Source organism: Rutidosis leptorrhynchoides, chromosome 8 (assembly GCF_046630445.1).
Source record: "Rutidosis leptorrhynchoides isolate AG116_Rl617_1_P2 chromosome 8, CSIRO_AGI_Rlap_v1, whole genome shotgun sequence".
Taxonomy (NCBI): Eukaryota; Viridiplantae; Streptophyta; class Magnoliopsida; order Asterales; family Asteraceae; genus Rutidosis; species Rutidosis leptorrhynchoides.
Window position 1 is genome coordinate 328923733 of NC_092340.1, and position 15023 is coordinate 328938755.

The following is a 15023-nucleotide window of genomic DNA, read 5'->3' on the forward strand; positions in this document are numbered from 1 at the left end:
TAGCTACGCGTTGATAATCTCGGTAAGTTCTAACTCTAAGTTTTGAGTTTTAATTGGTTAATGACTAGGGTTTGGGGTACTAGAGATTTGTGAGACCCATTTGGTGGTAAAATGGGTGAGTTTGGGTTATGTTGTTGTAATGAAACCCTAATAGCCACAATCTAGGGTTTTGGCCTTGTGATTTAAGATTGTAAGTGTCAATTGGTGTTGTTAGTCACTAATGCACTTTAATATTTATGAAAGAAGGGTTAATGGGTAAGTTTGACTTGATTGTGAGTTTAAGTGAGATAAAATGGGTCAAAATGTACTAGTTGACCTAATGGGATGAAATGGGTATGGATTACCCTAAGTTTTGTGTTAATTGAAGTTAATAGACTTTAATTCACTAGTCTTAGTGATTAAAGTCGAGTCTTGGCCATGTATGGGCGGTTGTGAGTAGTTGAGTCATTTAATGCAATTTGGGTCATTAAATGCTCAAGTGGGAGTATTGTGGTTAATCCCACTAGTTGTGAAATTGAATGTGCACCTAATGATTTAGGTACATTGCGTTGAAGCTCGGAAGTGCTAAATCATCATCCTTGTGACAAGGTGAGTGGAATAATTATGCGTTCATGTATATGGCGTGTTTATTTGTGAATGTTATGGTATGAACCACGTGCCGGTAGTGCCATAACATGTGTGGGATGGGATGTGAACCACGAGCCGGTAGCATCGAGTGTGAACCACGAGCCGGTAGCACTATAAACTAAGATGTGAACCACGAGCCGGTAGCATCGAGTGTGAACCACGAACCGGTAACACTATAAACTAAGATGTGAACCACGAGCCGGTAGCATCGAGTGTGAACCACGAGCCGGTAGCACTATAAAAGAGTATGACTCGAGCGTATGGCGTGAACCACGAGCCGGTAGCACCATAGCGTTATTGGTTAACCATATTGAGATTGTTGATTTGTTTAGCATATTATATATACATGTTGAGTTGAGTATATGCTAACGAAGTGGCGTGATAATGTACGACTTATTGGTGTTATGTTTATGTTCACATGCTATTTGAGTTACAAGTTCGTATGAGGTATTTGGTATTGTGAATGCAAATGGATAGGTTATATATGTGTATGTATAATTGTTGCACTCACTAAGCATTGCTTACCCTCTCGTTGTTTACCATTTTATAGGTTCCGGCTTGGACAAGGGTAATGGCATATGGTTGGATTAGTTGTCTCCCGTTTGTGTTGACAGGGATGCTTTTGGGATAACTTTTGAAGTTGGCCTGACGTTTTGGGTAGTTTAGTCCCAAACCATGCTCGAGTGTCGTTTGAATTATAAACTATCATTTTAGGGGGTCAAACTTGTATTGAACTTAATTAATGGCTTTCGTGCCTTTTGTAAACATTTAAATCGTTGTACGTTTAAATGGAACTCGTGGAATGGTTTACATATTTAATTGGCGCATAAATGTGTATTATAAAAAAAAAATTTATCGTATGGAATACGGGTTGGGTTGTTTCACACACGCTACATCTCCGCCCAAATTTTTTTTTTTTTAACTTAAAAGGCCAAACTATGTGAAAAGTGGTGTGTGTAAATGGTGAACAGTAACGTTTGTGAGAGGGAAGAAGACACGTGGACCAATAGGAAGAGAAAAATCACACTTGTTATTAGTAGTAGGATAAGGGATCAAGAAGGATGGTGGTTGAAGTTTGGAGAGAGAGACGAACATATCAATGGTGTTGGTGGTGTGTGAAGATGTTGTTGGTGGTTGAAGTATGTTGATGGGTTTTGTACTTTTGTTTACCTTCACATGCTACATCTCCGCCCAATTTTTTTTTTTTTTTTACTTAAAAGCCAAACTATGTGAAAAGTGGTGTGTGTAAATGGTGAACAGTAACGTTTGTGAGAGGGAAGAAGACATGTGGACCAATAGGAAGAGAAAAATCACACTTGTTATTAGTAGTAGGATAATATGGGTGAGAAAAAAGACAAGGAGTTGGAGACACGAAACATGACTATCGATGCTATAGTTGAGGAAGAACGAATGAGATCGACAATGAAAGTTATCAAATTATTTAAACTTAATCTTGAAGAGATTGTCGACCCGAAAGAAAGGAAATCGGCTTTAAAGTTCAAGAAAAAGATGGCCGAACGATACCAAGATTATATCGAGCTTTCAAGCGACGACGAGTAATTGTTATATTTTATTATTAACATACGTTTTGATTTCTAAAAATTTAATAAAGTAATTGTATTAGGATTTTTTAAGTATTGTAATTTTTCTTTTTTAGGATTTTTATAAATTGTAATCGTTTAATATTTATTAGTTTAAGTGTGTTTTTATTGATTTAAATTATTATTATATATGTATTATTTCTATAAAAATGAAACAAGTAAAAAAAACTCAAACAAAAATGAAAAAGAAAATAAAAAATGTGGGACCAATTATCTCATCACACATATCATTACAAACTATACCCCACAAAAACACTCATTACACCCTATCACTAGTAATAAAAGTACAAATTATGGGCTTTATGATTAGTTGCACATGCCTAATTCCAACTACGCTAAATTGTGGGCCTATGTAATTATTTACGAGTAATTTTTTCAATACCATGCCAGATTAAGGATGTGTTTGGGTGACGAGCTTGTTGGAGCTTATGAGAGCTTATAGGAGTTTGAGCTTATGATTTTAATAAGCTCCAAGTCATAAGCTTCGTTTGGTAGAGAAAAAAAGTAGAGCTTATGAAAATCATAAGCTCTGAAAAAATAAGCTACTTTTAGTAACTTATGAAAAAAAGTAGAGCTTATGAACTGGAAAATAAGCTCCAGCTAGTTTACCAAACACTTATAAAAAATAATCAGCTCCAGCTACCAGCTCTATCTCATAAGCTCCAGCTCCAGCTATATCTCATAAGCTCCAGCTCCAGCTACAAGCTCCAACTCCAGCTACTTTCATCCAAACAGACCCTAACTCGAGCTTAACATCAACAAACAAGTCCTGTGAACAACTCAGTTCAAAGTCAACAACCGATGATCAAATCGTTGAGAGAGAAAATATCTTAAACTTTCAAAGTCAACAAAAATACTTTAGAAAAGTCACTAAAAAGTAATTAGGCAAGAGACAAGATCACATACAATCTTTTTTTTTTTTTTTTTTTTTTTTTTTTTTTTGAAAAGCAGCAAAATTGTATTAAATTGAATAAAGATACAGAAAGCGATTACAACCAATATGCACAAGACCGCACGTCATATCTACACATTAACTAATTACAATCAATTTACCACTCTAAAAGAACTATTGGCCGAATTGAACTGAAGAGTTAAAACATTAGCCCACTCCTACCCTTGTTGAAGTAATACAACACGAGCTGGGATCCGTAAGCCAAATGTGCGAATCGAAATTATATTTCTTTGATCTCGCCTTGAACCACTCATAGCTTTTGCATTGGATTTCATTGATTAACATCGAGCTTGAGGTTGAGGTTTTACCGAAGACTTTAGCATTGCGGTTTTTCCAAATTAAGTAACAAGTCACCCATTTTACCGCTTGCCACACTTTCCCGATGTAGCTTGACCCCGCATATGGATTAGTATCTCTAAAGATTTCATCAACAGAAAGATAAGTTATATTGTTCACTTTCCACCAATTGAACACCTTTGACCAAATCTCTGAAGCGAACTTGCAGAAGATAAAAGTATGCTCAATAGTTTCAAGATCGTCATCACATAAAGGACATCTAATCGAATCAAGATCGATGGACTTTTTATCAAGTGCAACTCGAGTTGGAATTCTTTTTCGAGCCGATCTCCACGCAAATATTTCAATCTTCTTAGGTACAAGCTTATTACGAATTGTCTCATGATCACGGAAAGAATTATGTAAAATCTTTTCATCGAGAAGCTCAGTCATTACGCAACTTTTGAAAGACCCGCTACCATCCCACTCCCAACTCCAGCAGTCCTATTCTTTGGGCCCGAAACGAGCTGTCCGCAGCAGGTTTTGAAGCTGCAGCAGATCGTCTTGACCTCTACCAAAAATCGGCCTATTCCATTGCCAAGCAAACGAAAGATCCGAGTCACCTTTACATACCCGATCACCCCACGTAAGCCTCTTTATCCGATTCAAGTTGAAACAGTCTAGGAAAGACATCTTTTAACCTGTGATCACCAAGCCAACAATCCAACCAAAAAAGTGTATTCCTGCCTTTTCCAATCACTTTCACAAAGGAGTGATTAAAAGATAAACCCAAAGAAGATAAAACAAAACCGACATTTAAGATTGAAGACCAAATAGAACCCGAATTAAAGTTGGACGAAGAACCCAAACCCCCCTCCCGCCCATAAATGCTTTTGAAGATTTTTACCCAAAAAGCCTCATTTTCCACCCGGAAACGCCACCACCACTTGCTAAGGAGTGACAAATTTTTTGCTCTTACAGACCCGATATTTAAACCCCCCCCCCCCCCCCCCCGGCCTCCCGCCCCATAAGGAACAAGAATGTCCTCCCATTTGACCCAAACCATTTTGTTATTATCCCCCGATCCGCCCCAAAAGAACTTACGGCGTGAACTCTCAAGTAGGTTGATGACACACGTCGGGGCTCGAAAAAGCGATCAGTAGTACAACGGTAAGCTTGAGAGGACCGATTTAATTAGGGTTAATCTTCCACCAAACGACATTGACTTTGACTTCCAACCCGCGAATCTTTTACTAAATTTTTCGTCAACCGGTTTCCAATCATTTAGTTTGTTCATTTTTAAACCCACCGGGAGACCTAAATATATCATGGGAAGACAGCCACTTTTACAACCTAGTCGAACAGCTATTTCCAATCTATATACTTATATAAAATAGAGATTAAATTAGCTTAGTTGTCATTAGCTCCATATTTGTAGCATCTCATGACAAGTGGAAATTACACATGTACAATTAACAGAATTTATGATTTTAATAATAAATTATTAGAATTAATGATAATTAACAAGTTATGAAAAAACGCTAATGATCAAAGGCATATTAAATAATGATAATTATTGATACAAATCAGTCATGTTTAATGGGTTGATTTTAACTTCCTTTTATTTCAATTAATTTTTGTTATTGATTGTTTCTAAATGATTCATTTTAGTCTAAATGTGCCTTCCGTCCGTAATCCGTATCTGTTTTGTTATTAATATGTAGTTATCGAAATCAGCAGGCGCATATATCATATCACTTGTCAAAATCAATATATAACAGTTTTTTGAGTAGTCGTGCATCGCACGGGCTCAAAACCTAGTTATTACTATATTATATTAAGTATTAGACAAAAATGATGAATAGCATCAGGGGCATTTTCATCATTTTGACTTCTTTTTACTAAATTCCATTTCACCAAAAAAGCCCACATACTTTGTTCAAAAGTTAAAATCCCCCCCCCCCCCCTCATACAGGGGGTAAAGTGTCAAATCAACATTTTCATAAAAAAAAAATCTTAAATAAACTCCACCCAAATATTCAACGGGTCATATCTTCTCGCTCGTAACGAGTTAAATTTTTCCGGCACCATCGTTAAACTAGAAATAATTTTACAAACACAATGTCAATACGCAAAACGAATTCTTTTTAAAAAACGCTAAATATTTGTGGTACTTTTCATACACGTTGATTTTTCACTCGCAGGCTCCGTAACTATTTTTATCTATTAACAACCAACACATATGGGTTTTATTATTTTTTTTTAATTATTTAGTTATTTTTTGGATATATCTCAGTAAATCTTCTACTCTTAAATCATATGAAGTGTTAATATAAGATAACGGCTTAATTGAGTTAAATTTTTAAAAGTCAACAATCACATAGCGAAACGCGGAGATACACATATATTGTTACTTTAAAATAACATTTAAATCTTTGACGGGTTACACCTTTTAGTTCGACTCGAGTTGCACTTCAACGACATCATCGTTAACCACAAAATAATTTTACAAATTAAACGCAATAAAATACATTGAAAACCGAACTCTCGGCGCGAAGCGAGGGTTCGAAAACTAGTTTGTTCTATAGCATACTGCTACTTTGACCTCTGGGAAATTTATCATTATTGTTACAGAGAAGCTACCCTCAGAGTAGCCTCAAGAAATGCATGAAACATGTGTTAATCGCAAACTGATAGACAATCGTCACTTATAAGTTAAAGTAGTAGATTAACCAGGCATCTTCAGGTTTCAACTAAAAACTATGGTGGAGATATTAGTCAACCACATTTGGAACTGTTAAATTACATCTTCATCGTTAACATTAGAGAGGGCTTCTCTTTCTAATGCACAAATCATTCGAAAACTCCTCCCCAAAACGATTGCGCAAATTCAACCTTACAATATCATCGCTAAAAACATATCTCAATCATTGTAGTTGCAACGGGAAAAACCAATGCTAGCTTCAATAACCGCTAAACCAAATGATAAGATAGATGTATCATTGTTTCCTCCATCACTATAGCAAGATCAATAATAGCAATCAAGTTCACAAATCTTCGATCTTCTCGGGCATTATCATAATGCCCGAAAAGATCAAAGATTGATTGGTATTGCCGACTATACTATAGTGATGATGGAAACAAGGAAACTTGTTTATATCCACAATTATCGATATATTATCAATGATATAGGATAAAATCATAACATGAAAGAAAGTTCTTTCTAAAAAAACAAAAGTTGCATAAATCAACACCATAGGCAGTCATCACAAAAGCAAATAATTTTTCATAGTAACATTTTCGACGTTATAAAACCAATCTTATCTCAAATGTTTTCAAAGAAACACCAATCGGTGATCTTTTTAAATATGCAACTTTATAAGCAAATGTTACAACTCTTATATGCCATGAAACCAAACTAAGAACCATCATCGTAAGCAATTTCAATAAAGGATTGCAATGGAGGTTCCATCCATGATGGATGATCTAAATGAACAATTAATGGATATAGATATGAATGATATAAATATTTTATGGGTCGGATATGAATATAAATCTACATATCGATATACACATACATATAACCTATAAATTTTAAAGTTACTAACAAAAACAAGGATTATAAAAGTTACAATCATTGAATTGTTACTATTAATATTAAAGGTTACACATTTAGATTGGTTTAATCATATATTTATACTTATATTGTAATGCATTTTATTCAATTGTAATCATACATATATTATTCAATTGAAGTCATACTCGGCGATAAAATGTAATCAGAACATGTGTGATAAACCAAAATGCAGATTATACAATACATTTGTTATATTCTATACTTGGAGTAATAATTTATTGTATTCATTAACTCGCTTAATCCATTGGATATGGATATGGATGGATGAAATAAAAACTAAACGGATATGAATATGAATATACATGAACAAAAATTAGATGAATATGAATGTGGATATGGCATCAACCGATCCATATCCGATCTATTGTCATCCTTAATTTCAATTGAAAAAACAAAACAATTTGAAAAATCGAACACTAAATAACAATTGTTGTTACAATTATAAGATGAAGCAACTAGAAGTCTAAATGTACACGATTTAACATTATATCTCATATTTTTAGCATAACATATGTAGAACCCTAAATTAATTAAACGGATACTTGAGAAAATGAGTTAATGTAGTACTTGGAGTTGTGAAAAATCTACAGCTTCCTTGCCTTATTGGATTTAATATTGAAGCGATGAATTTATGTAAAGACAAAAGATTCTTGCGCGAGAATGAGGAGCATGAGTCTTTTTGCCGCAGCGAGTCTTATTTGGCAGCACAACTGTTTTGGGCTGGGCTTATCATTTTGGGCTTCAATTATTATTATAAAAATGGAGCACTCTGTTAGAATGAAACAAACAAAGAAGGGAAAAGCAGACCTGTTAACCTTCACAACCATCAACTACTAGCTTACAATGATAGAGATAGGCTCCTTACTGTGATTATCACTTTGCTATCAGAGGTATAATTGTAAAGCTTTGTAATCAATTCAAGATATACCGATTCAGTTTATCAGTTCAGTCAATATAAATCAACACATTCAGTTTCAATTTCAGTTTTTAACACACTCGGTGTAATTGTAATATCAAATATCAATTCAGTGTTATCAATCAACACATTCAATTTCAATTAACAACACTTGCTTCTAATAACAGAGATCTGTTAACAGTGGCGGACCCAGAATTTTTTTTTCACGGGGGGCTAATTTTTTTTTAAAATGTAGGGATTTTTTTTGGCAAAACATGGAGGTTTTTGGAGCAAAATATAGAATTTTTTGAGGAAAATTTGAAGATTTATGGGCAAAATATGAAGGTTTTAGGGCAAAATATGAATGTTTTGAAACAAAATATGAAGGGTTTGGAGTAAAAAAAAATTTCACCCGAGGCAAAATCGAAAAACCAAAAAAGTTTGCAATAAAAATTGTAAATTCACTGGAGGCAGGTGCCCCCTCTGCCCCTACATAGGTCGCCCCTGTCTGTTAATATATAAAAAAACAAAAAACTTAAATTTATAAATTATAATTAAAATTTAAAACAAATCAAAACGTAAAAACTTACATGTATAACGAAATAAATAGTACATTTAACTAATGCATGTTTGACCTTTACAAAATAAAATACAGATTCCAATATGAATCCAAGAATTATACGAGTATCATCGAGTACATTTGAAGTACTTATCTAGGAACAAAATCAGATACTGAAAGTTCATTTACGGACATTTGAGATGACCTTGATTTTGATTTTGACAATTTTTGTTTTTCAAAACTAGCACTCCCCGTTGAAGAACTGTAGTCGTATAGGAGTGGCATTTCAGGATTAATGCTACTACGCATGAAAAATGCAGGTTCTGATGGTACTGGAAGCGTGATAGACAAACTATTAAGCATAAGAACCACAGAAGCCATGGTTGGCCTATCAACAACATTTTCTTGAACACATAATAGCCCAATGTGGATACTTCGTATGATGTCACGCAATGAACCAGAACCTGTCTTCAATGTCGAATCGATCATATCTGAGGCAGTCCCATTCCGCCAGCCTTTCCATGCCTGATATAAATAAACAAATATATTTATTAGGATTTGTGCACTTAATTTCTAACTAAATACATGATTTCGTTGGTGGAAAGGGTGCAAACTTACGAAGCTAAGTAGGTCTTCGACATTTTCACCATTTCGAAAAGATTGATTCTTTTGACCTGTTACCATCTCGAGAACTAGCACTCCATAGCTAAAGACGTCTGACTTCACAGAAAATTGGCCATGCATGGCATATTCTGGTGCCATATAACCACTGTAACAGGGGATAGAATGGACCATAATCAGACAGTTACGTAATGAAAAGCAATCACAAATTTACTACTAAAAAGTTGTTTGATCACAATCCAAATTTCTACGTAATAAAAAAATCACAAATTTTACGACTAAAAAGTTGCATGATAATCCTAAATTTCAAAGGACTGTAAAAGGCGTATACAATGCCTTTTCAAATTGAGGTAACTTTTATGCGGCTCGAAAAATGGATCATTTTTACCCCTAGTGGTATTTACTAAATTTCCATGCTTTTGACTGATCATATTGAAGAACAGGTAGCGATAACGAGTCATATTTAAGAAATGAATTTTGTGTTTTCTTTCTTTGTTAATGAAAAACAAGTGACAAATATTGTGTCACATGGAGTATTGTAGGTCTTCATCAAGGATACTCATTAACCCTTATTTTAAAGTTCATCTAAAAGAAATGTACTTACTAGGTTCCAACAATTCGGCTTGTGTCACCTTGAGTTTCTTCTGGTTTAAACAATCTTGCCATGCCAAAATCCGCAATTTTGGGGTTCATTTCCGTATCTAACAACACATTACTTGCCTTCATATCACGATGAATTATCCTTAGACGAGAATCTTCATGTAAGTATAAGAGTCCCTTAGCAATGCCTTTAATAATGTTGTATCGCTTTTCCCAATCAAGAAGTGTACGTTTAACTGGATCTACATCATGAACAATATATCATAGTTTCTGAATTAGTAACACTATTCAATAAAACAAAAGCTTCATATTATACGAGCATCATATTGTTCCATCTGGTATTGTAAGTTTGATAAACAAAACTAAAGAACATACCAAAAATAAATTGATCAAGACTGGCATTAGGCAAGTACTCATAAATGAGAAGTCGTTCGCTTCCTTCAATGCTGAAACCAAGCAACCTAACCAAATTACGATGTTGAAGCTTTGCAACAAGCAAAACCTCATTCTTGAATTCTACGTCACCTTGCCCTGAATCCCTTGCTAACCTCTTTACAGCTATCTCGTGTCCATCACCAAGCTTACCCTATTTATATGGCAAGATAGTAAATATCAACATTTAATAAATATCAACATCATATTACAAGATTTATGTATATAACTATTGTTTGGTTTATACTTTGTAAACTGCTCCAAATCCACCACGTCCAAGCTTATTCTCTTCAGAGAAGTCATTTGTTGCTGTTTTTATTGTACTGAAGTTATATTGCAATGATTCAACGGTGCCAATATCCATAGTTGTTTCACCTAGAAGGTAAATAACTTTGGGTTAAAAGTCTTTTATCTAGTGTTTCGAAAAATGACTTCTTGTGATAACATGTCTATATTTCTATAGATAAACCATTAATGTTTGATTTTTCTCGAGGATTTAGTACTTACTTTGACTGCTTTCAAGGGGCGGTGGTAGTAACGTATGCTTTTTCTTGTTCCGTAATCTCATAAGGATACAAAATGAAACAATTAAAATGGCCACAACTATCACACTAACGACTACTATTATAACTATTAGTGTAGCATTGTTGCTTTTGCCTGCAAAAAAATAAAACTTAACACCGTAAATGAGACTAATATTAATATCAAATTTCTACATACCTAAGACATAAGTAAAAGGACAATGATCGATCCGCTTTCATTATTGATAATTCTACTACATTTATGTATTAACCAACTGTACTGTACAATTAGTTAATACTGTACATAAAGATAGTGTATTTATCAAAAATAAAAGTGGAAATATTAACTCCTTTTTCAATTGGTTAAAGAAGTTTTAAGTTTTTCTTTTTTTTTTTTCTCAAAAAAGTAGCTTAATCACTATAGCGAATTGAATTGTTTAAATAAAAAAATCATACTCTAATAATAATTAAAAAAATTTGTTTGTTTTATAAAATTCCGATGTTCCAAAATAAAAAAAATTAGTACACTAATCAATGAAACAATGATTTTTCAAAAAAAAAAAATAATTAAAAAAAATCTAGTTGTGCATCTGAATTGGAAAAAATCTAACGACTATTATTAAATGACTGAATTTTTTCACAATTTTCATCATATCATAATTCAAAAATTAAAATTTAAAATTAAATATAAAAACAACAATTAATATACTTATTTACTTTCTCTAAAAGTGATTACTAAAATACACTTTATACGAATTTTTATTTTTATTATTATTCTTATCTTATTCTTATCTTATTCTTATCTGAAGTTGAATCATCTGTCTACGTTACCACGCGTTTATCTCCATTCAACAACCAGAATATTGAATGCATATAAAGACACACCAACTACATTTCCATATTTGAAAAATCAATAGTCTTTAAAATTGATAATGACGGAAGTGCGTATGTCAAAGGCGTCGTTTGTGATTCTGAACTGTCAAAGTTAACTAATTTGACGAAGACAATTCGCTTAGCAGTATCGAGGTAACACATCAATTTTTAAGTTGCGAGTTCAAGTAATCAAGTTCTAGGACAGACTATTAATCTATTATAGTGAATATTAAATAAATGAGTGTGTTTAGGTCCGGTCCTTCCTAAACCCACCTGGGTCCTTTTCATTTTAGTACAAGCCTGTTTAGGTCCAAATATATTTAAAAAACTCAATATCTAATTAAATCAGCACGTACTTCCCAAACCCGGTTGGGTCCAAAAGAGGTCAAACAAAAACTAGACGGATAGTAATATAGAAACCCTATATGCTAATACGCAGTGGCGGAATTAGAATTTTTTTCATCGGGGTAAAAAAAAAAATATTAAAACGGTAGCAATTTTGGACAAAATACGGAGGTTTTAGGACACAAAATTGAGGTTTTTAGGCAAATTATGAAGGTTTTTAGGCAAAAGTTGAAGATTTTTGGGTAAATGTTGAAGGTTTTGGGGCAAAAGTTGAAGGTTTTGGGGCAAAAGTTAGAAAGGTTTTGGGGCAAAATTTGAAAGTTTTGGAGGAAAAAAAAAATTCACCGGGGCAAAGTCGAAAAACTCAAAATTTTTACACTGAAAAAAATCCAGGGGGCGGATGCCCCTAGCCCCTCAAATAGTTTCGCCTCTGCTAATAGTCCGATATGCTCTAATAACATATACCCTAACACGCCTCATACGCACAAAACTCAAGATCAAAACCCTAATCAGAACAAGAATTTGAAACGAGGATGAAAAATACGTGCCATAATCAGAACTCGAAATTCAATCGAGGGTGAAAGAGAAACTGGGTCCGACCCAACCCCTTTGGGTCCATTAAAAAATCTGACCCATTTGGCTTCGACACCTTTTGGACCTGACCCGACCGATGCCCGGTGTAGTTGAGAAGAAGATCACAGTACATACCTGTTGGTGGTGTTGACGGTTGTTGATTCGGCGGAGATGTCGGTAAATTTGGTGGCGGAGGTGGTGGGATGAACATATCACTACTCTGATTATAAAACTCATACGTTTCATACCTCACATTACACATAGGTACAAATATTCTCCCACCAATTCTTCCATTAAAAAAGTCTCCTATCTTATTAACTAAATCTTCCAAACAACTATTGCATTGTGTTTCTGATAAATCTGGGGTACACTGTTCAAGCGCATAAATATTAGACACACCTAACCCTCTTGTACTATTACTTGCATACTTCCTTAACGGACCACCAGCTGCTGCTTGTTTCCTCAAATCACTCAACAATGGTGCAAGATACCCATTGAACTGATTAATATCACTCGCGTTTTGGGTGTTAGCCAAAAACACATAAAACCTAATTCCCGTTTGTCCAAGTATAGTTTGGTTTGAGTATTTTAACATACAGTAGTCGTAGTACCCTATTCCTTCCTTTTGGTTAGGACAAACTTGCCGCAATTTAATAATGGAGTCATTGAGACAACTTTGACATATATCTAGGTTGACATCACCTCGACAAAGCGCTATAGAGTTGACTGTATTGGTCCCTAGGCCTACTGATGTGTTGAAGAAACCTAGGCCGGAGTTGGTTGTTGGGAGGGTGGATAACGCGGTGTCTAGATTTCTTTCGAATATGCTGTTTGTGGTGTAGTTTGATGCATTGTCACAGAAATACGAAAGAAAATCGGGCGGTTGAGCTAGGCTGGCGGTAGTGATGAAAATTATGAATATTAAAGAGAACAAGATGGGAAGTTTTTTGAAGAGGATTAACATGTTTTTGTTTGGAAAAAAAAAAAAAGAGGAGGAGATGGCAAGGAATTAAAAGAGTTGGGTCATATATGGATACTAGTTCAGACAGTTTACTTGTTCAAAAAGAGTTTATGAACAACTATAGAGGAGTAAATGACCCGATAAGTTCATATATGGTCCATATTATTCCACTACCTCACGTTTCTCCTTACACAATAATCAATAGATAGGACATTATTTCTTCAAACATTCTCACCGTGAATATTGAGAAGAAAAAGAGGAATAAAATATTATTCAAACAAGTTATAAAATGTTATTTTTTTTTAAATTTATCTCCAATTCAATGCGGGGTGAGCATGGTGCGGGTTGGGGCGGTTTTAGGCCAAAATCACACCCATAACCATTATTGCGGTTAACTAATTTTTTTTTTAACCATTGAGTACGGTTAAAAGCGGTTTGGTTAATATGATTAAATTGGTTAATTATAAAACGGTTAATTTGGTTAACTATTTACGGAAAAAATTAATTTAATAAGTTTGTTTCTGTACTACATAAGTAACATTTTAATATGAGACTAGGTCATTGTCTCATGTTTCTAATAAAAAATAAAGGTAAGATCAATGTCGATTTTACACTTCAAATTGATGTAAAAGACCATAAATAATTAAACAAAACATAAGTTCACGTCCTTAATAAATAAACTTTACTTCAAATTATATTCTCCCTCCATCGGAGAGTCATAGATCAAAGTGTCTTTCATTATTGTGTTTCCATTTGGTATAATTTATGTGTATGCTTAACTTTTCCTAACTTAAAATTCAAAATCATGTTACACATTGATCTACAAGGTTTAATATTTTAACATTTTGACCATCTTTCATAAAAATGATCATATATAAAATATTAAATGGTGTGTGTGCGGTTAATTCGGCGCGGGTACCTATTATTTCCATAACCGACTCACAAAGTGCGGTTAATTCAAAAGTGTTAATCAAAATCGCAGTTATTCATTTGATTTGGTTAATTTGGTGCGATTTTATTGGTTATTATGATTTCGGTTTGATTAATACGATTTTTTGCTAACCCTTAAATTCACAAACACGAGCAAAAAAGTATTTACGGAGTATTACTCTTGCTTTAAGCAGAAGAAAAAAAATAAAAATAAAAAATTTGTTTTTGACTATTAATTCCTTTTAAATCATTTTGAAAATCTCTTTTGACCAAGTCTAGAGTAATATGGGACCCTAACTCGAGTTGTGTCCATTTCAATTCCATGGTCGATGGTCCCCACTAGTTAGTTATAAAATCAGATATAAAGATTGACTTCCGGTTATCTTTGCAGCTCTTAATTTGAAGTGTAAAATTGAACTAGTAGTGAAATAACCCGCAAAATTACGGGTTTATCTAAACTAAATAATTTAATAACATGTTTTAAGTATTAAGTGAATGTAAATGCTAAACTCAGTTATTTTAATGACCTGTTTGACTAAGAAACTTGTCGTTGTTTTTACAAATATATAGAGACATGTATTTTAGCATACATGTGTAACGTAATTAATTTCGTAAAAAGA

General features: G+C 33.8%; 2 protein-coding genes across 2 annotated transcripts; both read right to left on the reverse strand.

Annotated features, from left to right (window-relative positions):
• Positions 1-3327: 3327 nt before the first annotated feature.
• On the reverse strand, positions 3328-3909 carry LOC139864491 (uncharacterized). The gene has a single exon (XM_071853076.1). The coding sequence runs from the start codon at positions 3907-3909 to the stop codon at positions 3328-3330; it is 582 nt and encodes a 193-aa protein (XP_071709177.1).
• Positions 3910-8562: 4653 nt separating this feature from the next.
• On the reverse strand, positions 8563-13529 carry LOC139862187 (cysteine-rich receptor-like protein kinase 10). The gene is made up of 7 exons (XM_071850745.1): positions 12648-13529; positions 10708-10857; positions 10448-10575; positions 10144-10354; positions 9773-10010; positions 9166-9316; positions 8563-9072 (listed from the first exon to the last, which is right to left on the reverse strand). The coding sequence occupies exons 1-7, from the start codon at positions 13474-13476 to the stop codon at positions 8698-8700; spliced, it is 2082 nt and encodes a 693-aa protein (XP_071706846.1). The 5' UTR covers positions 13477-13529; the 3' UTR covers positions 8563-8697.
• Positions 13530-15023: the final 1494 nt, after the last annotated feature.

What these genes read in the sequence shown, in the direction of transcription:
- LOC139862187 (XM_071850745.1), bottom strand. Translation starts at nt 13,476, where the DNA reads ATGTTAATCCTCTTCAAAAAACTTCCCATCTTGTTCTCTTTAATATTC. An exon ending in ACCGTCAACACCACCAACAG is followed by an intron (nt 10,858 to 12,647) that starts GTATGTACTGTG and finishes ATTTTTTTGCAG; the next exon opens with GCAAAAGCAACAATGCTACA. An exon ending in AGCCGAATTGTTGGAACCTA is followed by an intron (nt 9,317 to 9,772) that starts GTAAGTACATTT and finishes CCCCTGTTACAG; the next exon opens with TGGTTATATGGCACCAGAAT.
- LOC139864491 (XM_071853076.1), bottom strand. Translation starts at nt 3,909, where the DNA reads ATGACTGAGCTTCTCGATGAAAAGATTTTACATAATTCTTTCCGTGAT.